Source organism: Gorilla gorilla, chromosome 2 (genome assembly GCF_029281585.2).
Source record: "Gorilla gorilla gorilla isolate KB3781 chromosome 2, NHGRI_mGorGor1-v2.1_pri, whole genome shotgun sequence".
In the NCBI taxonomy this organism is placed as follows: Eukaryota; Metazoa; Chordata; class Mammalia; order Primates; family Hominidae; genus Gorilla; species Gorilla gorilla.
In genome coordinates this window covers 71966203-71991948 of record NC_086017.1, presented here as the reverse complement: position 1 = coordinate 71991948, position 25746 = coordinate 71966203, and the positions used below count along the sequence as shown (strand labels likewise).

Here is a 25746-nt window from a genome sequence, read left to right as displayed (position 1 = left end):
TAGGTTGGTGCAAAAGGAACTGCAGTTTTTGCACTGTTCAAATTTGCAACAATGATGTGGGAATGCATTCTTCAATAAATATGGTTATGTTACACATCATTTTAATGCACATTTCTCACTTTGTGTTTTTGCTAATGACTTAGTACTTGCTGTTTATTTTATATTTATTTTAGACTACGGAAATGATGTTAGACAAAAAGCAAATTCGAGCAATTTTCTTATTTGAGTCCAAAATGGGTTGTAAAACGGCAGATATAACTCACAACATCAACAACGCATTTGGCCCAGGAACTGCTAATGAACATACAGTGCAGCAGTGGTCTAAGAAGTTCTGCAAAACAGAAGAGAGCCTTGAAGATGAGAAGCATAAGTTGACAATGACCAATTGAGAGCAATCATTGAAGCTGATCCTCTTACAACTATATGAGAAGTTGCCAAAGAACTCAGCGATAACCATTCTACAGTAGTTCGACATTTGAAGCAAATTGGAACAGTAAAAAAGCTCGATAAGTGGGTGCCTCATGAGTTGAGCAAAATTTTTTTTAAAATTGCTGTTTTGAGGTGTGGTCTTCTCTTATTCTATGCAACAACAATGAATCATTTCTCAATCAGACTGTGACATGCGACAAAGAGTGGATTTTATATGACAACGAGTGATGACCAGCTCAGTGGCTGGACTGAGAAGAAGCTCCAAAGCACTTCCCAAAGCCAAACTTGCACCAAAAAAAGATCACGGTGGTCTCTGCTGCCAGTCTGATCCACTACAGCTTTCTGAATCCTGGCGAACTCATGACAACTGAGAAGTATGCTCAGGAAATCGATGACATCCACTGAAACCTGCAACACCTGCAGCCAGCACTGGTCGACAGAAAGGGCCCAATTCTTCTCCATGACCACGCCTGACCACATGCTGCACAACCTAAGGCTTCAAAAGTTGAACAAACTGGGCTGCAGAGTTTTGCCTCATCTGCCATATTCACCTGACCTCTTGCCTCTCACTTAGAAGGAAAGACTATATTTTTACACCGATTCACAAACAGGATTTTTTTTTTTAAAAAAATGGATTTTAAACACATCAGAACTAGACTAAGTTTTAGCAACCAGTATTTTCATCAGAAATGGCCACTTGCAACTGCTGGTTCTTATATACAAAAAGTGCTGGTAATGACTGAACCAATACAGTGAATAGGATTTACAATTTTCCCCTAAGTCTTTCTTCTCCAGTGGATGTTGATAATAGGCCAAATAAAATACTTGATTAGATACCTTTTAGTGCTTCCATCTATCACTGCATGAGTAGATAGATGGGACCAGAATCAATGGCAAATCACCTCACTCCATTCTATTTATATTTCCTCATGGCTTTTGAGTTAGTAAAAGTCACAATTTGCCTAGACAAATGAACATGTAAGACACAGCACTTTACGTGGTCAAGAGGTTTCTAGGGTGTCTCTCCCTAGAAAAGCAATAGAGAAGCAATGTTACTGTATTAGTCTGTTTTCATGCTGCAGATAAAGACATACCCAAGACTGGGCAATTTACAAAAGAAATAGATTCAATGGACTCACAGTTCCACGTGACTGGGGAGGCCTCATAATCATGGTGGAAGGTGAAAGGCATGTCTCACATGGCGGCAGACAAGAGAAGACAGCTTGTGCAGGGAAACTCCCCTTTTTAAAACTATCAGATCTTGTGAGACTTATTCACTATCATAAGAACAGCAGAGGAAAGACCTGCCCCCATGATTCAATTACCTCCCACTGGGTCCCTCCCACAACACGTGGGAATTCAAGATGAGATTTAGGTGGGACACAGCCAAACCGTATCAGTCACCATTCTCCAAGCCTCAAAGCACTGGGAAATGCTTTGGAGCTTCTTCTCAGTCCAACCACTGAGCTGGTCATCCATTCTCCACATTCTCACCATTCTCCACATCCTCTCTTACCAACAGACACCTTCGTCTATACTGGTCCTGCTTGCATCCCTTCTCTGTCTGGATAATCTCTATGCACTCTTTGGGTCTTAATGTTCACTTGGCTTGAGCCACCTCCAATCACCAAAGTTTGAGTTAAGTGTGCTGCTTCCCACACTTTAATGTCATTACATACTTAATTGTACATCTCTACCAAGCATATGCATACATGGTGAGGGCAGGTCCATGTCTCAGTGCCTAGCTTCATGGTGTACTGAGATTAGGCACTCAGTAACTATGGACAGAATGAGCCAGGACTGTTTGTAAGAATCTCTGAGCACTACAGGAGTGTGATTAGGAAGGTGCCTCTGGAAGAGGACGTGAAGCTCTGTGCCACTCTTAAGCGTGCACCCCTGAGATCCCCCTTCCAGAGACACGCTGCTGTGAGGAGCTTGTTGAGCTGACAGCCTGCAGCAGCTGCACCTCCAGGATCTGCCCAGCGTCTACAATCAGGCTATTCTTGCTGGGATGCTCCAGCCAATGACAACACATGGTGGGGAACAAGAGCTGGGCCATTCCTGCCAACACAGGACTCCTTTCAGGGGCAGTCTTTGCTCTGGGGCTCTCTGACAGCTTGGCAAAGACTTCCTTACAGCTGCCTTCGGCCAATCCTCCTAGCTCACCTCTCTCCTTGCAGAGGTGTCAGACCTGCACTATGCGTGGCCCAAACGCTCTCCCCACCAACCCCTGGTCCTTCTCCATTTGATCCTTCCCAGGCAGACCCTCCCTGCCAAAAATCTTTCTTGCACTTCAAATTCCACCTTGGCGTCTGCTTAACAGAGGACCCTAATGACCAACTGCCAAATACAGTTGGCTGATATGAGCAGGTTATTCCTTCACATTTCAGCTGAAGAAACATTTAAGATGCTTCTTGTTTAAAAAAAAATTAATGAGAAATTAACATTCTAATATATGATTCCCAGAGCTGAAGAAATAAAAGTCATTTCTGAACTGCAACAGAAATCCATATTGATTTTTCTCTTTACACATCTCTATCATTGTTCCCAAGCCAGAGACTGTGAAGGACATGATTATTTATGTTCCTTCAAATTAACAGATCATTCAAATCCCTCACAGGACTTTCAACTGAAATGCTTCTAGTTCCAACAAAAGCTTTTTTATTTTTCTTTTTTCTTTTGAGACAGAATCTCACTCTGTCACCCAGGCTGGAGGCTGGCATGATCATGGCTCGCTACAGCCTCAATCTCCTGGGCTCAGGTGATCCTCCCACCTCAGCCTCCCAAGTAGCTGGGACTACAGGCATGTACCAACATGCCTAGTTAATTTTTGTATTTTTTTGTAGAGACAAGGTTTTGCCATGTTGCCCAGGCTGGTCTCAAACTCCTGGGCTCAAGTGATTCACCCACCTCAGCCTCCCAAAGTTCTGGGATTACAGGCATGAGCCACTGCCCCTGGCCTCCAACAAAAGTTTTTTTTAAAAAACTATTTCTAATGTCTTCCATTCCCTTTTGGAAGAATGACATACTCCTACTCCTTTTTCTTCCCAATCAAGGCAATACCCACATGGGCTTTAGTTCCTCCTTCCCTTCATCCCATTTCATATTTTGAAAATTTTCACTTATTTATTTGTATGCTTACTTGATTCAGTCATCTGGCTAACATACTGAGTACCTACTATTTGCTGGACACAGCGTGCCACATCAACATGGTTTTCTGCCCTCAGGAAACTGATACCCAAGAAGCTGATATATGACCAAAAACACAAACACAGTTATTTCAGATACATTTAAGTGCTTTGAAGAAAGAAACCTGGGATGGTGTAACAGAGAGTGATGGGCGTAGGGTGGGATGAATAATTTGATAGGATACTTAAGAAACAACTTTCTAAGGAGGCAAGATAAGAGCTGAGACCTGAAGGCATAAGAAGGAGACACCCTTGGCACAAGCGAAGGAAGAACCCTCCCGACAGAGGAAACAGCAAATGCACAAGCTGGGAGGGGCTGCATACCAGGCAGACTGGCGGGAGAGGAAGGCAGCACTTCACTTCCCTTCTAGGTCCATGAGAGCTGGCCTGTGTGTGTCTTAATCAGTGTTCCAAACCTGGCTTTGCACAGCGTGGGCATGAAATATATTTCTGCTGAATGAATAAGTGAACTTCCTTTGTAGGTCAGTGTATTTTGCAGGTCTCGTCTGACTTCCCACTTAGAGCGTAGGGTTGAAACCACACCCCGGGCATCTTGGCAACCCTCCCAGAGCCAGATATCGTTTTTCCATATGTAGCAGCCTCTGCTGTCGCCTGAAGGTTTGTGTCCCCTAACCAAATTCCTATGTTGAAATCCTAATCCCCAAGTTTATGACATGAGGTGGAGTCTTTGGGAGGTAAGAGCCCTGAAGAATGGGGCTAGTACCCTTCCAGAAACTGAGAACTGGGAAGAAACAATGGAAATATATATCTTTTTTTTTTTTTTTTTTTTTTGAGACAGAGTCTCTCTCTGTTGTCCAGGCTGGAGTGCAATGGTGCAATTTTGGCTCACTGCAACCTCTGCCTCCCGGATTCAAGTGATTCTCCTGCCTCAGCCTCTCGAGTAGCTGGGATTATAGGCGCCTACCACTATGCTCAGCTAATTTTTGTATTTAGTAGAGACAGGGTTTCACCATGTTGGCCAGGCTGGTCTCAAACTCTCGACTTCAGGTGATCCACCCACTTCGGCCTCCCGAAGTGCTGGGATTACAGGCATGAGCCACCGTGCCTGGCCCAGAAATATCTTAAAATGAAAGCCTCTATGTGGTGTTTTCAGTAACCCTATTTTTCTACACTAAGTAGGTTTACTATTGTTACCTGCTGCATGACTGACCAATTTTGAGAACGGAACAATTAATCCAAAATCCTACTTGCTCCAATTGACCCCTGACAACTGGTTTTAGTTTCACGGAAAGAGAGGGTGAAGATGTTTGTTAAGCTCTATGGAGTTGGCTAATGTCTAAAGACAATCCTCTCAAAAAGGTGTGAAGATGTTTTATCACAGCTGTGGAGATGAAGGGGAGATTTATTATGGTTACTAATGCTATTTCTGTCAACGTCTCTGGAATTCTAATTAGATTATTAAAACTTTGCAAATCATTACATTACATCTAGACTACACACCTCACTGTGACAAGGGTACTTTTGAAATTAGAGGATCTTGATGTCATAGGTAATGACGCAGTGCAGATAATAAAGTTGCAGGGAAATTCTTCCAATAAAAACCAGTTGGAAAAGACAGAACCCATTTATCTTACTTTCTCTCCCGGTTTCATGCCTGAGGATAAGAGATCTGCAGCACAGAACAGCAGCCTGGCCTTTTCCATTCTAGTAGCTGCATGACGCTTGTTCACATGCTGCAAAGTTTAATAACTTGTCTGGCTACTTAAAATGCTTCCCTAGATCTGCGACGCAAACCAAACATTTATAGGTGAAAAGACAATTGAAAGAATATTTTTAGGAGAGATATGAAACAAACGCCAAGTTCAACACGTAAGAATAGTACATCTTAAGGTGTTCTGATTTATAACATATGCATTCAAACTAGTACCTGAAAAGAAACAAACTGCTTACTGTTAACACAGACCCATTTGCAGGTAATAAATGGGCATGCTCTTTACCCATCATATAATGGCTCTAATGCCCTTCAACATCAGGGGATGAGGAATGGGTGTCACCCTCTGTCCTCTGCAAGATAACCTGATTCTTTTAGGTAGAGATCTGAGCCCTTCACATCCCAGCAAAAGGAAGTGTATGGGGCATACTTACCATGATGTACGACACCCTTCAACCCGTGGATAATAGGATCCAGCGCAGAATTGTCCCTCGGACTGACCTACATGTAAAGGAAACATGATTGGTTAAATCTATTCTGGCATCAGGCACAACAGTCTCAGTTCAATCTTCTAAAGAGAAGGGGGAGAATAGAATGTTATCTAGCAAGCTGCTTAGGTCTCACATACACCATGGCTCTCACCAAATGCAGGAGATTTATGACATCATAAAATCAAGTGAGGAAGTCTAAATCAAAAGAAAGAAACTTCTCAGAATACATTATAACAGGAGAGAAATACTATAGTCCTAGCAAAATCTTAAAAAGCAACCGCAAGATTTTCTTCTTGCCTTGTTTTATTAAAAGTAGGCCCAATCGGCTAAAAAGTCATTGAAAGTCATGAGAGAGCAATCCATCATTGACGGAAAATTTCAACATCTTCTGGTGACTGTGTCTTTCCCTTCTTTTAAGAAAATGAATCTGTTTTCTGCCAGCCTATTCTCCTTCGTAAGGATCCCAGTCCCCTGTGAAAAATCACATATTCTAAAAGTTATGGAAAGCAAAAGAGGAGGGGAGAGAAGCTTGAAGAGACAGTGTCTCCCACCTTCATTTCCTCCTGGGGTTTTTAATCCCCCCCAAAAGTCAAGCCTCTTCAGTCTTCTTCCCACCTCTTCCTTCCCTTAACTTTCTGATACTACTCAGCAGAACTCCTCATTCTTGCCCATTCTAGAAGATTAAAATTCTAGCAGCATATTACAATTTTGGCTTTCAAGTATTTTCTTTTAGACATATAGAGATATTTACAAATGACATGAGATGACGTCTTGAATTTGTTTCAAAATAATCCAAGAGTGAACAGCAGGGGGAGTGAGTGGGGTACACATGCCACAGGATTAGCTTGAATCCATCATTTATGACCTTGGGTGGTGGGTATAGGATGGGTCATTATACAATTTTCTTTACTTTCATGTATATTTAAGTTTTTCCAAAATAAAGAGTTTTTCAAAAATCTATTATCTATGGCCAGCATAGCTCCTGCTTCCCCCATCCCCCATTGATAGTATTTATATCTAATCCACTTCTCACATAATGAAGTTGAGATATTGATGAACCTTTCACTGTGTAGCACAATCCAATTTTATGTTTTCAGGTCAATTCAGAGGAATCAAGAGCCACCCCTAGAACTAATTTTAAGGTGACTGAAAATTTTCCACATTCCTTTTTACTCTTACAAATTTTCCCTGTTGGGTTGCTGTTCCTAGTGTGTCCTCTCTGACAATAACACACACTCCACACACTTCCATCTCTCCTAAGCCTCAGCATCTCCAGAAGAGAGCAGTGGTTCTCAAATGGGGGAGATATTGCCCTACAAGAGGGACATGTGACCATGTCTGGAGACGTTTTTCGTTGTCACATAGCAGTGGGAGGGGGATGAGAAGGGGAGGGGCTACTGACATCAAGGTAGAGGCCAGAGCTGCTGCTAAACATCCTATAATGCTCAGAATAGCTCTCTACAATATCTTATCTGGCTAAGATGTCAGTGGTGCAGAGGTTGAGGGTCAGAAGCCCTCATTAGATGCTCTATGAGTTAATAGTGATTATATCTTAATGTCTAGAGCATAAATTCAGAATACAGGTTCTACTAAACACAGGATTACGTTTATAGACTAACAAAATATGTGGAATTTGCTACTACATTGTAAACATTATAGATAAAAAAAATCAGTGAATAGGAACCCAGTGTATCAGACCATAAAGGTGGAATTCTGGGAGTTGGCATAAGTGTGCTTACAAATTGCCTGAGAAGAAGCTCAAGCCAGGGACTGAAGCATGAAACATTCTTGAAAGGTAACTGCACAGAATACACCAAATCAAAATTGCATTAGAATAAACATCGTATTTGTAACTTAGCAAGTAATCAAAATTTTAAAACCTGGTCAAAAATGGAATTACAGCTCAGGAATGCAAGAGAAGAGAACCTAACCAGTAAAAGTGGCCAAGTTTCAAGAGGCCAGAATAGAATAAAATAAGGATCCCAGAGAATGATTCCATACCAAATTGAAGCCATAGACAAAAAGATGGTCCCTTTGATTCATTCTGGTGGGGATGCCAGCTTAACTATCTGTAGTCAGTTACTCTAATATCTGTGAGAAATGACAAAATGGCCACAAATTCCCTCTATCCCTGTTACATGTGCCTTTACAACTTGACTTTGCCCTCCTCTATGAAAAGTGTACACCAATTATTCCATTCTTTGAAATTGGGCTTGTCCATATGTCTTGCTTTAGTGAATGGAGAATTAGTGAACATGATGCAGACACAAGCTCATAAAACACTCAGATGCTTTGGAATCCTAAGATCAAATGAAGAATTCCAAGTTAGCCTATTAAAGGATGAGCGACTACAAGGAGTAGACATAGGTAGTCCTAGCTAACGTTCTTCTAGACTCACTGGCCTGCCATCACCAGACAGGTGAGTGAGTCCATTTGAGACCATCCAGCCTCAATGGAACCATCTGCAGTCCACAGAGATGGGCTGAACTAGCCATACCCAGAACTGACCAGCCAACCTACTGACCCATAAAACGATTTGTTTTAACTAACTGGAATCATTTGGTACACAGCAAAATTTAGCCATTAGTTTCTATGAGTTGTATGCAAAGGTAAAAAATGAGAAACAGGCTACGATACCAGTAGTTTTTTGAAACAATATATCTGGCTTATGGTTTGCCTTAAAAGTTTCCCAGTAATATTTCACATCACAAGACACAACATTTGCTGGCCACCTGATCAACTCATGTGCTCCTCCAAAAAGGTGTTATACCTTCTCTACCATGGCAATGTTTCTCAGATACTCTGATCTTGGATCCTGAATGAGAGGGAATATTTTATAGTCAGGGGGACCACTATGGTTTGAATGCATCCCCAACATTTCACGTGTTGGAAACTTAATTCCCAATGCAACAGTGTTGAGAAGTGGGACCTTTAAGAAGTGACGAGGTCATGAGGGTTCTGCCCTCATGAATAGATTATCATCATTATTGCTAGAGGGAATTTGTTATAAAAGTGAGTTTGGCCCCCTTGCAACCCCCTCTTGCTCTCTCACATTCTCTCTCTTGCTCATGTGATACGCGTTGCCATGGTTACGATGCAGCAAGAAAGCCTTGCCAGATGTCAGGGCCATTCTCTTGGACTTCTCAGCCTCCAGAACCGTTAACCAAATACATTTCTGTTCATTATAAATTACCCAGTGTGGCATTCTGTGACAGCAGCACAAAAAAGACTACGACAGGAACTTTTTAATGCATTTAGTATTATCTGATAATGTGAAGGCTCAAAGAAAAGTGTTTCTAATCTTCCATGACTGACACACACCAATAATATTTGTAGGCTATGCAAAAGGAAAACAACCAGTCAACCTAGCCCAGGTTCAATTTTTGGTCATTTCTGATTACAGCTTCTCCATGTCTGATACTCAGACTTCACCTCATCTGAGCTCAGGAACCTGACACCAGATTCTAAACAACTGCACAAATGCAAAGCCTTCTACAACATCCATTCAGCTCCCATCGTCTTCACTGGTGGTTAATATGGCTGGGGTTGAGAAGATGAATGAGGAGAAAAGGAGAGAAAATGGAGATTATTGGCTGGTCAAAGTAACTTACTAATAATACTGAGCTCATTCTCTGGTCTATGTCTTGGTTCCAAAAGTCAGGGTGGGGAATCCAAAGAGCATGCTAATAAGTGGATTTGTTCCAGTCAGGCATAACCCTAACTGAAATAATCCCTTTCACTCACTGTTTCAATCAATTTGCCACTTAAAAAAAAATTCATGGGCGTAAGCTAAGCAATTTTGGCAGCTTTTAAATATGACAACAGTGAAGAGGGCTGTATTAGCAACCTGTGTTTACATTTTATTCTCCACCTAGGATGCAGGCCAGGGATGGGGAAAATATGGAATTCTGAGTCAGGTATGGATGCTTTCAGCTTTAGTGTCCTTGTCTGTGAAATGCGGATACAGTCTTATCATGTTGTCATGAGGATTAAACATTTAAAGTTTAGAGTATAATGCTGAGTACAAATGCCACATCCAATAAAGGACAATAACACTGGGCAACAAGTTGACCTAACACTTGAATTTAAATGAATGACAAACAAATGCAATTTATCCCTGAGCTTGTCAACGTGCTTGGCTCTGAAAGTAATATCTGCCTGAGTTCAAATTTCAAAAGATCCAAATTTATGTTTTATTTGACATCCACTCAATTTTGTAATATGCTGTTCCTTTTAAAGCCACATGAGAAGTGATTCTGGCTCTTGAAATTTGCTTCCTTCCACTTTAAGATCAAAGGAGTTATGCAGTAATACGGAGAAGGCAGCAACTGCACAAATGAGCTTAAAATGGACTAGAAGAAACAGACACCCCCTTTCCCTGCAGAGTTCGTACTCTCATTGCAAAACTTCGCTCCTGGCACTTCCACTTCAGAGCAGCTTTTGTGGCATTAGTCATCTTCAAAAGGATGGCACACAAACTCGAAAGAGGGCTCTGAATTAAAGCTTTTCAGTTGTCTTTAGATACAACCAAAGTATATAGAGATACTGACAATACAGAAAAACCATGAAACCTAGGTTTGGACTGAAGGCCAAATTCATACAAATGCTCATGAAATCTAAACTTCGTAACATTTTCTTTTCAATTAATAGCCCACCATAAGGATCCACACAATTATCAAATTAGTAGCCAGGCTATCAATAATCTCTAGAGATATGTTTACCTGGAGGCTCTACAGGAGGGCCTGTGTTTACTCTTGCTTGAAGTAAAATGAAAAGGAAGCATAGAGACCCCATCAGATGACATGTGCCTGCATTCAGATATGTGCTGCCATTTACTTCTACTGTCCCCCATGCCATTTGGCCCTTGACTTGGATCCTAATAATTTTTGCTCTATCAAGTCCTGGCCATCTGCTAAATAGGATGGTCAAGACAACCTACTTGCCTTGAATCCGACACCGCCAGCTGCTCCTTTAGTTCCATAAACATCACATCCAGCCAATATCCTCTTGTGGGAAAAAAGGATTTATGCATGCTGAGGGTGAATGGCTATACCGTTAACCATGGCTGCAGAGGAAAGTGACAAAGGGCAGGACCAGAGACTCCACATGGCCTTCCAGAATTGCAGAGAAGAGGACTCACCCACCCCAGCAGTTAGCAGGTAACTGTGTATTCAGAAGCTAATTTGCTGTATTAGGACAAGGGCAAGCACTTCTCAGGGTGTTTGATTTCACATCTGAATCTCCCCTCCTTCCGTGGCTCTTACCTAAAGAGCCACATGGCAAGGATGCTGTAGCTTCTTTCATTCTGACTTCAACATCCTAGTGACCACTAACTAGATTTTGGTTCACGTTGCTGTCACAAAGCATTTATAATGTGGTTATTTTGCATCCTTGCACTTTGGTTAGCCCTTACCCAGAAAGAGATCACTGCCTGGCTTCCTTTATTAACAAGTTAAACACTTGGCAATAATTTAGGAAATGTGGCCATGTTCAAGAAGACAATTTTAGCATGAAACCACTAACCACTGAGCTATATTGAAAACAATTTTCTTTTCCTGACTTTTCTTTTTAGTCTTCACAAATATTACCTTCCTTCTTGTATAGCCAATGGTCTTAGTTTCTGATATAGAAATGTAGTTTTTCCCTTTTGACATTCCAACATCATTTTCTAGTGTCTCCTATCACTGCTGCAATGGGATATTACAAAAAGCAGAATCAGAGATGTTGGCACATGTGGCATCCCAAACTGCCATGAAATAAGTCGGAGAGGAATACAGAGACACAATTCAGAGTGATGAATGGCAAGGGAAAAAGGAGCTCTGTAAACCTGTAGGACTTTTCATGAAATTCCGATAAAGATGAGTAACCAATGTGGATTCCTGGTCTAGAGAATTGCTTTAAATGCAACTACTAAATTCCAGGATCATACATTAAGCCTAATCTGACAGATATGCAAAATGTCACCGAGGCCTCTCACAGAAGTGCCCCTGACTGAAGCAAAAGGTATGGCCCTGTATCATCATCTATTTTCCAGGATTTGACAGGGACAGACTCCTGGGACTGGTTTCCATCGGCAGATGAGAAAACTCCTAATTCCTCAGCCTTGGGAAGTGATTAATATGAAAAGGAAACACAATTATAAATGCTAATAGGATTCACCCTCCCCCCTTCAGACGCAGCTTGAGCACGGACATGGCTTACTTACTGTTAATTCATAATATTAACGGAAACTAGTTAATTCACAGGTTATTCATCTCCAGAGAATTGAGATTCATGGTCAGAGAAGGCCACTTGAGGAAATGAATTTTGTGCTTTTGATCTACTTAAACTGACCATTCTCTGGCCCCCTGCCCCTGCCTCCCCAACCCACCAGAGTATTTACCATCTCATTGTCAGACTTGGCTTGGAGGAGTGCATTACTGGAAAAACCAATTCCCGCAGGGCGACAGCAAGGCTGGTAGCAAATCTGTACAAAATGGCAGATTTTGCCAGGAGCAGTCTTGCAAATTGTCAATACAGGCAATTTCTCATTTTCATGAGGATCAAACTTTGGATTCTCTCAACACGCCATTTCAAAGCCAGAGCAGAAGAGAGGGAGGAAGTGGGATGGCTGGGGTGCCTGGCAAATGGTACTCCCGTGGGGGCCCGCATGGTGATTTTTGTCCTTCTGTCTTTTTAATACATTGTGTTTCAGAGCCAAGAAGGTTTTGGGAAAGGCTTTACAGCATTTCAAGCCGGGGTCCCAGAACCTGTCTGTCCCACCCCTGCCAATCTTCTCAAAGTGCAGGCTGCTCCTGAACTGGAGAGGCAAAACAGAAATTCCAGCTTTGCAAAGCATGACCTAGAGTCTTAAGCTACAATGCAAACTGTTTCACACAGATATTGTCATGACCTTTGAATTAAAAAAAAAAAAAAAAAGTATGAGATCTGGGGAAGCCTGGGGCAAAAGGAGCTTATTTCAGGTTCAGTGACTTGCCGGCAGGTTTCTCCTGATTCTGTGTGGCAGTGCTGGACAACTTTGACTTTCCCTTGTTAATAATCCCGCCATACACTGAAAAGCCCCAACAATATCAAAGGCTTAGTGGAGAAGGCAGAGCCGACTGTTTTCACATGTAGCAAGTGACTTCAACCAAAACACATTAGATGTGAACTCTCACCCTTGTTTTTTCATTCCCTGGAAGCAAAAAGCTGCTTAGGGGCACTCCATTTACAAAAGGCTCGAAATCCAGAAAACACTGAGTGGGGATGGCTTTAAATTCCCATCATGCATGCAGCATGAAAAATATAAGAGACAAGGCACATGGGATCAAAGAGGTTGCCAGGTTGATCCTTCTTTTGAAAAAGAATCCCTCCATAGGAGTAGGTAAGATTATCATTTTGCAGTATTAGGAACGGGGGAAGACCATGTAAATATCATGTAGGTATCATATGTAGAATGTTAAAATGACGTAAATGACCTTAAATACCCCTTTATAGTTATATAAAAAGGTGACAGGGGGACAAAGCTAGGGGCCCTCAGCCCGAATTATAAGCACTGGCTCCTTAAGCTCATTGATTCAACCAATATGTACTGAATTCTACTGCAGACTGTGATGGGCTCACTCTAACATGATCCTTCAAAGACCCCTGACTCCAGGTATTCAGACCCTTATGTAATCACCTTCCCTTGAGGGTGGGCTAGATCTAGTGGCTTAGTTTTATTCAGTAGAATAAGGCAAAAGCAATGTTATGAAAGATTCTGGCCATGCGCAGTGGCTCATGCCTGTAATCCCAGCACTTTGGGAGGCTAAGGCAGGAGGATCATTTGAGGCCAGGAGTTTGAGACCAGCCTGGGCAACACAACATCTCTAGAAAAGAACTTTAAAAATTAGCCAGTGTGATTCTGAGCCAAGTCCGGTGCCAAGCGCAGCCAGCTCAGCAGGCAGCAGCGGCGGCCTGAGCTTCAGGACAGCCAGCTCCCTCCCGGTCTCACCTTCCCTCGCGGTCAGCATGAAAGCCTTCAGTCCCGTGAGGTCCGTTAGGAAAAACAGTCTATTGGACCACCGCCTGGGCATCTCCCAGAGCAAAACCCCGGTGGATGACCTGATGAGCCTGCTGTAAAACATGAATGACTGCTACTCCAAACTCAAGGAGCTGATGCCCAGCATCCCCCAGAACAAGAATGTGAGCAAGATGGAAATCCTGCAGCACGTCATCGACTGCATCTTGGACCTGCAGATCACCCTGGACTTGCATCCCACTATTGTCAGCCTGCATCACCACAGACCCGGGCAGAACCAGGCATCCAGGATGCCACTGACCACCCTCAACACGGACATCAGCATCCTGTCCTTGCAGGCTTCTGAATTCCCTTCGGAGTTAATGTCAAATGACAGGAAAGCATTGTGTGGCTGAATAATCATGACTTCTTTTTTTTTCTTTGCACAACAACGACAACAACAAATTCACAGAATCTTTTAAGCACTGAACTTATTTTTCAACCATTTCACAAGGAGGACAAGTTGAATGGACCTTTTTAAAAAGAAAAAAAAAAGGGAAGGAAAAGTAAGAATGATCATCTTCCCAGGGTGTTCTCTCACTTGGACTGTGATATTCGTTATTTATGAAAAAGACTTTTAAATGCCCTTTCTGCAGTTGGAAGGTTTTTTTCATATACTATTCCCACCATGGGGAGCGAAAACGTTAAAATCACAAGGAATTGCCCAATCTAAGCAGACTTTGCCTTTTTTTCAAAGGTGGAGTGTGAATACCAGAAGGATCCAGTATTCAGTCACTTAAATGAAGTCTTTTGGTCAGAAATTACCTTTTTGACACAAGCCTACTGAATGCTGTGTATATATTTATATATAAATATATCTATTGAAGTGAAACCTTGTTAACTCTTTAATTAGTTTTCTTGTATAGTGGCAGAGATGTCTATTTCTGCATTAAAAAGTGTAATGATGTACTTATTCATGCTAAACTTTTTATAAAAGTTTAAACTTTTAGTTGTAATCGTAACCCTTTTATACAAAATAAATCAAGTGTGTTTACTGAATGGTGATTGCCTGCTTTATTTCAGAGGACCAGTGCTTTGATTTTTATTATGCTATGTTATAACTGAACCCAAATAAATACAAGTTCAAATTTATGTAGACTGTATAAGATTATAATAAAACATGTCTGAAGTCAAAAAAAAAAAATTAGCCAGTGTTTGGTGGTGCACATCTATAGTCCTAGCTACCCCAGAGGCTGAGACGGGAGGATAGCTGGAGCCCGGGAGTTAGTGGTTACAGTGAGCTATGATAATGCCAAAAGGAAGTGACAGCGGCCTTTGGACAACAGCTAAGCAGAAGCTAAGCTCCTCAGTCAAATAGCCCTTGAGGAACTGGGTTCTGCCAGCAATCTAAGTAAAATTAGAAGTGAATCATTCCCCAGTTGAACTTTCAGATGAGATCATAGTCCCAGTTGACACCTTGATTGTAGCTTTGTGAGAAACCTTGAATCTGAGGACACACAGAAACTGAGATGATAAATGTGTGTTATTTTAAGCTGCTGAGTTTGTAGTAATTTGCTCCATATCAGTAGATAACTGTATGCCAAGAACTGAGTAGCGGAATAGAATATGTCATTGAACAAATCACAGTGCTCTGCCCTCATAGAACTGATGATCTAGTTCTAGCTCCCACAGACAGGTTGGGGGCCCTGGCTTCTGTAATGAACCCACACATCACCATTTTCCTTACACTGCTGCATCAGCTATCAAAAGGCATTTCCCCTCCTTCTGGATGAGTTCTTGCCCCTCATGGACCTCAGCTGCTATGTCACCATTTCTAGAGTTTGAAAAGAAGCAGTTTGTTTAGAATCCAAGTTCCAATCAAGAAAAATTGGCAAAAATAATGAGCGAACCCCAAATGGAGCAAATAAACATCGATAATCAATTCTGGGATATAGAATTTTCAGCAGCTTTTATGTTTAAACAAAGATAGAAAACCAATTAATTGCAGCACAGAACCTAAGTGAAAGGTGCCACTGAACAAGGCACAGAGCGTTATGCAGTGGCGTGGGTGCTGCTGTTTCATATCCACAGCAATTAAGTGTAAACTAATTACATATCCTAAAGCTTTTTTTTTCTTTTAAGAGGGGGTAGTTTTACTCTGTGCTTTCTTGGAGCACTGAATGATTGCTCTCATAATGTAGTCTCTGAAGATTAAGTATCAATTCACTCTCCTAAGCAATACCTCACAGGCCATTCCCTATTCCAAACCATGGGCTCATGGAAGGGGTTTGCTGCCTGATACTACAAGAGAAACTTAAGCTCCTTGTCATCATCCTCTATGAAATAAACCTGCTAACTCACCTAAACATTGTACTTCATTCACAGACAAACTAGTGAAAACTGTTTTTAGGGAGCTACTGTTAAAGCTGTCGGAGCATTTGATTTAAGGGTCTCAGTAAAGCTATGTTTTTTCAGGGTGGGGGGTTACAGATAGCTTATTTAAGTGGACAAACATCTCAAAATCCACAAATTAGGGAAATTCCTTTCTGGGAAGAGGCAGTCTAAACAAAATCCAGCCCCATCTCGAGGAGGACATAGATTAGTGCTAACTGAAGAGTTCAGCTTTGTATTTAACATGCACCTGAGTTCAACAGAGGATAAAATTAAATTGCAATGAGGAAAGACAAAATCTTTCCCGGCAGGCCTTGATTGATAGAACGTGCCATTTGCAGCAGAACAAAATGGAAAACCAGAAACTTTGTTCCCAGCAATCATTTCCTCACTGGGCCAACTCTCTCTCCTCTGAGAAAATAATATGATTTCTTCATAGAGCATGTAGTCTACTTATTTAAGCAACTGTGCTCAGGATCTTTCAATTCTTCCAGCAGTTCGGATGGAAAAAAATGGTCCCAGTAGGGGAGAGGGTGGTGTAGGTAACATTTACCCAGGAAGAGGCTTATCTTATGAAAACTGCCATTGACAGTAACCTGGGAATAAGTAACTCCATAGAAAACGTGCAGATGGATCCCCTGTAGGTGAACACGATGAGCTCATTTTAAACTACAAGCTGGGTACCTAAGACTAGTGTAGTGGTTAAGTACAGGGTTTCTGAAACCAGGATGCTAGAGCCCGATTCACAACCCAGCTCTTCTACTTAGCAGCTGTATAGTCATGGGAAAGTGAATTACAATCTAGTTGTGCCTCAATTTCCTCATATGTAATGTTGAGATCACCCCCCTGAAAAACCTCATAGGGTTGTTAAGAGGATTAAATGAGTATTTAGCACAGTTCCTAACACATCCAAGATCCGTGAGTATTTAGCACAGTTCCTAACACATCCAAGATCCTTAAAAGCTGTAGCTATAGGCTTGGCGTGGTGGCTCACGCCTGTAATCCCAGCACTTTGGGAGGCCGAGACGGGTGGATCACGAGGTCAGGAGATCAAGACCATCCTGGCTAACATGGTGAAACCCTGTCTTTACTAAAAATACAAAAAAAAAAAAAAATTAGCTGGGCGTAGTGGCGGGCACCTGTAGTCCCAGCTACTCGGGAGGCTGAGGCAGGAGAATGGCATGAACCCGGGGGTCACAGCTTGCAGTGAGCCGAGACAGGGCCACTGCACTCCAGCCTGGGCAACAGAGCTGGCTGTCTTGTGAAAAAAAACCTATAGCTATAAGCCATTCTTTCTCCCAAAGAGGCAGGCATGCCCTGCTGGTACCCAACCAGGAACACACAAAGTTCCAAAAATACTCCCACTTCTGGCTACAGACAGATCAATCATTTTTGAGTCCTGAACTAAATTCAGTCAATCATAATCCTCTACCCACACCCCAATCTTTCATCTTCCAATCTTTTTTTTTTTTTGAGATGGAGTCTTGCTGTCACCCAGGCTGGAGTGCAGTGGCACTATTTCGGCTCACTATAACCTCCACCTCTGGGTTCGAGCGATTCTCCTGCCTCAGGCTCCCCAGTAGCTGGGATTACAGGTGCATGTCACCATGCTTGGCTAATTTTTGTATTTTTAGTAGGGATCGGGTTTAACCATGTTGGCCAGGCTGGTCTCGAACTCCTGACCTCAAGTGATCTACCCGCCTCGGCCTCCCAAAGCACTGGGATTACAGGCGTGAGCCACTGCACCTGGCCTTCAATCTTTTATTTTAATACAATTTTAACATTTTTCAATCCAGCAGACTAAATCCCCAAACCTAGGAATTATTTTGACTCCACCCCTTTCCTGACCCACTCACTTCCTTTCTTGACGCCCAAAAATTCTGGAAGATTCTACCTCCTAAATGCATCTTAAATATGACCACCACTTCTCTGCAGTTCCTCTGGTCTAACCATATCCTGGATCAACACCATCTTGTACCTAAACCACTTCCAGAAGCCTGACCTAACTGGTTTGCCTGCTTTCTCTGCCGTACCCTCCAGTTCTTTCTCTGCCTGATAGACCAGTAGTTGTTTTACCCTGGCTGCCCACTGGAATCATCTTTAACCAGCTTAAAAAAAAAACCCAAAAAACTAAAAACAAAAGTAGACTACAACAATGACAAAACACTATTCTGATTGACCTGAGGGTGTGGCCTGGGCATCTGGATGTTGAAAAGCTCCCTTGATGATTCTGATGTGCAGGCAGGGATGAGAACCACTGAGTCAGAATGAGCTTTTAAAAATAAATCTGGTGGGGCACGGTGGCTCACGCCTGTAATTCCAGCACTTTGGGAGCCCAAGGTGGGCAGATCACGAGGTCAGGAGATTGAGACCATCCTGGCCAACATGGTGAAACCCCGCCTCTACTAAAATACAAAAAAAAAAAAAAATTAGCCAGGCGTGGTGGCGCATGCCTGTAGTCCTAACTACTCGAGAGGCTGAGGCAGGAGAATTACTTGAACCCAGGACGTGGAGTTTGCAATGAGCCAAGACTGTGCCACTGCACTGCAGCCTGGGTGACAAAGCAAGACTCTGTCTCAAAATAAATAAATAAAATAAAAAATAAAAATAAATAAATCTAATCACAACCCATGCCAGCGTAAAAGCTCTCCCAGATCTGGGCCCAGCCAACCTCCAGATTCTTCCAGGATTTCCATGGTTCCCTACAGGACTCCAGGGCCTCCTTCCTCTTCCTCAAATACTCTGAGCATTTCACTGCCTGTAGGCCTTTGCCCGCATTGTTCCCACTGACTAGGCCGCTGATTCCTCAGCTCTTTGCAGGGCAAGTTCTCAGTCATCAGAGCTAAGCTCAATGTGGCTCCCACAGGAGGCCTTCCCTGGCCCATTCCAAATGTTTGCTAACTCAGTACTCTTGTTAGTTCCTTCCTGGCACCAGTCTGTTTGTCAATTCCTAAAGCTCAGGGTACAGCCCAACTGGTTGCGTCAGCTGAGGAAATCCAGGCTGGAGAGTCTCTGATGTTTAAGCAGGTCAGAAATGCTCACACCCACCTGTAACACAACCTCTCTCCTGCACTTCCTACCCTTCATTGTAATTACCTGTTTAGAAATCTGATCGCTTGACTGGACCAGAAGCTCCCTGAGGGCAGGGCTTGCACTTTATTTAGTTTGTTTCATATTCCCAGCTCTATCTTAGTGCCAATACAGAGCTGGTGCTAACAAGATGTTTGCTTCCTAGAAGAAAAGCAGATAGCTATTAAAGAGGGGAAGCAGGGAAAAGACGTTAAGGAGGATGAAGCTAAAAGAAGACTTTAACCAGGGTATCTAGAGAGTTCAAAGAGTTCTGGGATTTATGTCCAAAAAATGTGATCCAAGTCTTGGCTGTGTGACCTGAGGTAAGTGACTTTAATCACTCTGGGCAAGTGGACAATGACACACACCTCCTGGGTTGTTCTGCAGGGGTAAAATGAAAAGATGTCTGTGACACAAGCATTATTTTTCCACTGTATACAGACCAGGGGATTATCACATTGTGGTGAGATTTCTTTTTATTTTCTTTTAATCCATGACTGAAAAGTGGTATGGAATTAAGAAGGAAAGGTAAAAGCAAAAAACATAAAATTTAAAAAATAATAGTCGTCATTATTAACGAGGACTTCTAAAGCAAGTTTCTAGCCTTTTTCCTTTTTCTAGATCAGAATTTGCTCCTATCACTTCTCAGCCTTTTGGCTAAGATCAAGTGTAGAATTTGCTCTTAACTGGTTAAACACAAGGTCTTCCAAGTCAGGCTGCCTTGGTTCAAATTACACTTCTATCAGGGATGAGGTGTGACAAGGGCCAGCACACTATGACCACCAAGGCAAATCCCACCCACAGACTGCATCTGTAAATAAAGTTTTATTGGAACACAGTCAGGTCCACTCATCTACATATCGTTGGTGGCTGTTTTTGTGCTACAAAACCACAATCAAGCAATTGGAACAGAGAGCTCATGGCCTGCAAAGTCAAAAATATTACAATCTGGTCCTTTGGCCCTTTATAGAAAAAGTTTGCCAATTCCAGTTTTACACAAACAAATTACTTAACTGTCCTAAGCCTCAGATTCTTCAGTCTGGAAAATGGAGAGATTAACAATACTTCCCTCTTAGGGCTGTACTTTCCTCAGAGGGCTGAGAGAGACCAACGAGATAATCCACATAAAATACTTCACACGATGCCAGGCACATGGCAAGAATTAACTGATGAAATTACTGAACAGTAAACATTACTGTTAAAATTATCAGTGCTAAACTTCATCCACCCACCTATTCATTAATTCACCCACTAATTCATATATTCAACAAATATTTACTAAGCACCTAATAAGTGCCAACAATTATACTAGCATGTATTGTACTGCAAATACATCTATTAGACAAACAAAAGTACAGACAAAAGAAAATGAAATTTTTCTGCCAGTCAGATGCTCGAACCCTGTGAATTGTGTAATTGTGATATTAGTAGATATAGTATTAATACTATGTTAACCAGACTACGAGTTTTGTTTTGTTTGAAGATATACTGCAATAGGAAACCCAGTGCCTCTTCCACAGTAAGCCTTCAAAATATCTTTGTGGAATGACTGATAGATTGATAGTTGTTACCAACCAGGGAGGCTTCTAATGATAAAAAACTGCACAAGTTTTATGGCACAGTAAATGAACCACACCTGTAAACATCACAGGAAAATCTCCAAAAATCTAGAAACAGCTTTTTACAAGTGTTGTGTTAATCAGATCTTGGTATCCCTGCAAATGTAATTTAAAAGACTGAGCATGTTCTGAGAAACGTGAGAGTTATTTTAGAATGTTAAATATGCAAAGTTCAACATTTATATAAGGCACAGTGCAATGATTCTGTTGGTAGAACAATATACAGAATTCAAGCAGTTTGTGAGCTAGCTGGGAAAAGTCCCCTTTAAATTCTCAAACTTTATTCTTATATTTTCAGATGAAACCTTTGTAAAATGTATTGCATGCTTCATTGCCTCCTTAAACATAATTTAAGCTTCTATAAATGACTAAAGATGGTCCGTTTGAATAATAATTGGGTCACCAGGTTCTAATAAAGCAGAAGTCTCAGGGTACATGTTCTTCTGCAAGTGTCATAGAAACTAAAGACACACAGAACCCTGAGGAGCTCTCTAGTGAATGTAGTATGTGTGTTTTAGTGTATAGATATGGTGACATATAAATTGGTACCTGTGAACCTTTAAAATTATTTTAAAATTATTGCCTGTGCATTAGCTCCTCAAGACTGTCAGGTAACTGATCCACTTGTAAGCTGGGTGACTTATAAGAAGTCTCATTAGGAAACAACTCTAAAACATAGAGGTCCTTAGTTTAAAATGGTCTTCCCATTAGACATTGAGGTCCCAGATGAAACATGTGTTGTGATTTGCCTGTTATCTTTATTTTTCATTGAGGTGTAACATAAACCAGTAAGCTACACAAATGTTAAGTATATAGTTAGATGCACATTCACATCTGTATACACCCCTGCAACCTCAGCCAGATGAAGACAAAAATTTCCAGAACTCTAGAAGGCTTCCTTAAGACCCTCCAGTTGATAGCCCCATATTCCATATGCATTAATGGAAACATACACCAAATCTTGTCTCACCTTCTTTCACTCGTCATTATATCTGAGATTCACCCATGTTTGTCCAAGTAGTAGTTCATTTTTATTACTGTAGAGAATACCATTATGTGAAAATATCAAGATAGATTTATCCAATGATTTGCTGTGTTTATGGTAAATTATTTCTCTTTCTGTTGCATAAATCATCACCAACTTGATGCAGTTTATGGAAAGAAGATTTCCAGCCAATAAAGCACATCAGAGTAGCGTGTAACATTTCAGGAAAGGAGGCAGCACAGCAATCATGCTGTATTTTAACTTTTTCCAAAGGATACTAAAAGGCCTACCTGATACTAGATGGATTTTCAATCTGTCCTACGACAACGGAAGTCAGCAGAACCTCAAAGGCAAGTGCAAAGACTTCAAGAGTTGGGCAGACCTTCAGGTTTGGGTTGTGGGCTCTGGTTAGCTGGCTGACTTTGGGCAAGTAACTTAACCTCCTTGAGACTCAATTCTCCCAACCCTGACAACAACTGACAATAAAGACAACACTGACAATAAACCTCTTACAGCTGTCATGAGAGTTGCTACAATAATCCACTTATCGAATAAACACCCCAAAATACTGGTTATTACTGTAATTGAAAAAATTGCTTTCAATATACTGAAACCTTGACTGGCAAATTAAAAACATCATAGGAAACTTATTTTTTGAGCAACCCTTGTAATGATATTCTTTCCCACTATAAGAATGTACCTTGGGGTCAGTAGTGGTGGCTCACACCTGTAATCCTACCACTTTGGGAGGCCAAGGCAGGTGGATCCCTTGAGCCCAGGAGTTCAAGACCTACCTAGGCAAAATGGAAAACCCTTGTCTCTGCAAAAAATACAAAAATTAGTAACACTGTAATCCAGCCTGGATGACAGGGTGAGATCCTGTCTCCAAAAAAAAAAAAAAAAAAAAAAAAAAGAATGTGCCTTGGATCAATCTATATGGTGCCTGATACAGTTATACTCTATAAGTTGAAATTCTGAGATACTAGAAATTAATAATATTGATTTCAAGCAGATATAGAAGTGACATATTAATTCTCTTTGGGTTTGGCTGTCAGTAAAGAGCAAACATGAGTTTCACGGTCTTTCCTCCATTACCAATCACTTTTCATCGAGTGGTAACCTACCTGCTTATACTCCTCAACCCTTGAAAACCTCTTGATATATGCTACCAAAAAAAATTTTAGTTGAGAGTCTGCACCAAAGATAAACACTCTTTAAATCACCCAAGGGAAAGGGATTTTTTTCATGTGTGATTTCTAGTCATCTGCATTAATGTTGAGAAGATAAACCAATAGGAAGGTTATCTATGAATTTCAGATACTCTGTACACCACCTTCCATGAAACCTGAGGGAGATTAAAACTCTGTCTGGTTGGTAGTCAGGTCACTCAGGTATGGATCAAGAGGTAGGAAGATAAGAGATGAGAAACATGTGACGATGCTCTGAAAATCTCTATTTTTCTGACGACCTGAAAATCTGAGCTTTAACTCTGCCTCTGTACAATTGCAACAGTCAGTTGAATCCCACTTTAGCAAAACTGTGTCAGTAAATAGTAGCCCAAGAATGTAAATTACCATAGTTATTTGGGGCTTTAAAATAGTTACTAACATTTTTATGGCTGGGTGTGGTGGCTTATGCCTGTAATCCCAGCACACTGGGAGGCTGAGATGGGAGGATTGCTTGAGGCCAGGAGTTCAAGACCAACCTGGACAACATAGTGAACCCCGTCTCTACAAAAAACTAAAAATTAGTAGGGCAAGGTGGCATGCACCTGTCCTAGCTGCTCAGGAGGTTGAGATGGAAGGATTGCCTCAGCTCAAGAGTTCGAGGCTGCAGTGACTTATGATTGCACTAATGCACTCCAGCCTCAGAGACAGAGCAAGATCCTGTCTCAAATAAATAAATAAACACATTTAAAAAATTATCTTGGTATGTTTAGAGGTTAACATTCTTTATTCTGCTTCTTACTGACTCTGTTACATAACTCAAACAGTTGAAGTATATGAAGTACTTTGGCTACTACATGTAGGAAAGAGAAAGAATATTATAAAAGCACAAGGAACTTGTGAGATAAAATAATGACTCCTAAACAACAACAACAACAACAAAAATGCCCTGTGTTAATGAGAATATGGTCAACTGATTACCTGTGTACTTGGTTAAGGGAATTACATGAACAACAGCCTTTCAAAATTAAAACTGAGTATACTTGTTAACCTAGGAAATCTACATTTTTGTTTCTGTTTTTGTTTTTGTTTGAGACAAAGTCTCACTCGGTTGCCCAGGCTGGAGTGTAGTGGTGCGATCTTGGCTCACTGCAACCTCCGCCTCCCAAGTTCAAATGATTCTCCTGCCTCAGCCTCCCAAGTAGCTGGGATTACAGGCATGTGCCACCATGTCCAGGTAAGTTTTGTATTTTTAGTAGAGATGGGGTTTCACCATGTTGGCCAGGCTGGTCTCGAACTCCTGACCTCAGGTTATCTGCCCACCTCGGCCTCCCAAAGTGCTGGCATTACGGCTGCGAGCCACCGCACCCGGTCGGAAAGCCACTTCTAAGACTTTTAAAAAATAATGTGGATAAGTGGATATGGGCATAAACATATCAATACAACATATCAGTATTTTTTATCAGAGGATGACAATCTGAAGTTACTCTAATAAATCCATAAATAGCTACCTACTATGAATTATGGCACCACCATTTAGTGTCAACTATGAAGTAGTTAAAAAGGATGAGGAAAATCTGTATCTTCTAATATCAAGACATGATTATTACATATTACTAGAGTCAAAACCACTGTATAGTAGTTTCGTTTTATTCAGGTAACATATTTGTAAGTGTTTTTAAAACTTCCGACAGCAGAAAGGCAAACCTTACTGGTTCCCTCCAGAGGGTAGGATCCCCTTTTCCTTAATAGTCCCTCATGTTGCTTGACATTTGTACAAGCATGATTATTTTTACAACCAGAAAAAGTGATCTGCCTTTTGAAAACACATTGTATTCAAATGTTGATATATTGCATATGTCAATTTTCATATATTTATATATAATTTGGTATGTGTATTTTACGATTTGGATCTGTGTATATATCAAATTTGGCACATCTGTATCAGATATATAAATGATTAAATTATAAATAAGTATTTAAATATATCACAGTAAGCATTTCAGCAAAGAATAACCTAGGGTGAGTGGCAGAAACTAGAGTCGTGCTGATCGGTTTCCAGCTGGCTGCTGTGTTTCTGACACTGTGTCAGATGCTGTCAAACCACAGCTGGACTCCTCTGTGGCGGGTAATAGGAACAGGCCATATTCCCACACAGCTAATCTTTAATCTACTTCTCCTCCCATGTGGAGCTGGATGGGGTCAGGAGATGCCAATATGGAATTTCTCAGCAAACTTCTGGGAGCCTGGCCTCATCCTGACCTGGGTAAGGAGCACAAGAAGATGTTGCACTAAACCTAAGAAGCTGGTTTCCCAAACAGGCCCAAAGTTAAATCATCTCTCAGACACGAATCATTTTTTTTGCTCCAAGAATTGTGATACATATGATTCTCTATAATCAACAGGACTTCAGGTGGTATGGTCTGCTCTGAAAGGTGAAAGAGACCTAAAGACATACACCCCAAAGTGACCTCCAAAGAAATAGTCACAGAAGAAGAGTCAAGCATGGACATCTGACACCAAACTGGAGAAGTCACCTCAGGTTTGAGTTGCTGTTTTTCTTTCCCATTCCTTCAGGACCACTACTCACAGACACAAACGTACATACATCTTAGGGACATGGTAATGTTTCCAGGTGTTACCCTGATATCAGTTGTGATCTCCTTCATTTCACCAACAGAACCTCTGAAAACTTAGCAAAAATGACTGCAGTCCCTGCCTCTACTGCCCAGGTAGGACTCGCAAAGGTCTACCTCAA

General features: G+C 41.4%; 2 protein-coding genes and 1 pseudogene across 4 annotated transcripts in view; 2 read left to right on the top strand and 1 right to left on the bottom strand.

The window, feature by feature from the left end:
* Positions 1 to 25746, bottom strand: part of PTPRG (protein tyrosine phosphatase receptor type G) — a 730401-nt gene that overhangs the window by 155941 nt on the left and 548714 nt on the right. For all 3 annotated transcript variants that reach the window (XM_004034399.5, XM_004034398.5, XM_055383012.2), the window contains exon 6: positions 5724 to 5790. In XM_004034399.5, coding sequence (XP_004034447.3) covers positions 5724 to 5790 — 67 coding nt within the window. The remainder of the gene's footprint in view (positions 1 to 5723; positions 5791 to 25746) is intronic.
* On the top strand, positions 13687 to 14174 carry LOC101142351 (inhibitor of DNA binding 2). The gene is given in 1 exon segment (XM_063703879.1): positions 13687 to 14174. A coding segment is annotated over 1 exon segment (405 nt). The 5' UTR covers positions 13687 to 13769.
* On the top strand, positions 19856 to 20066 carry LOC115934263 (uncharacterized; annotated as a pseudogene).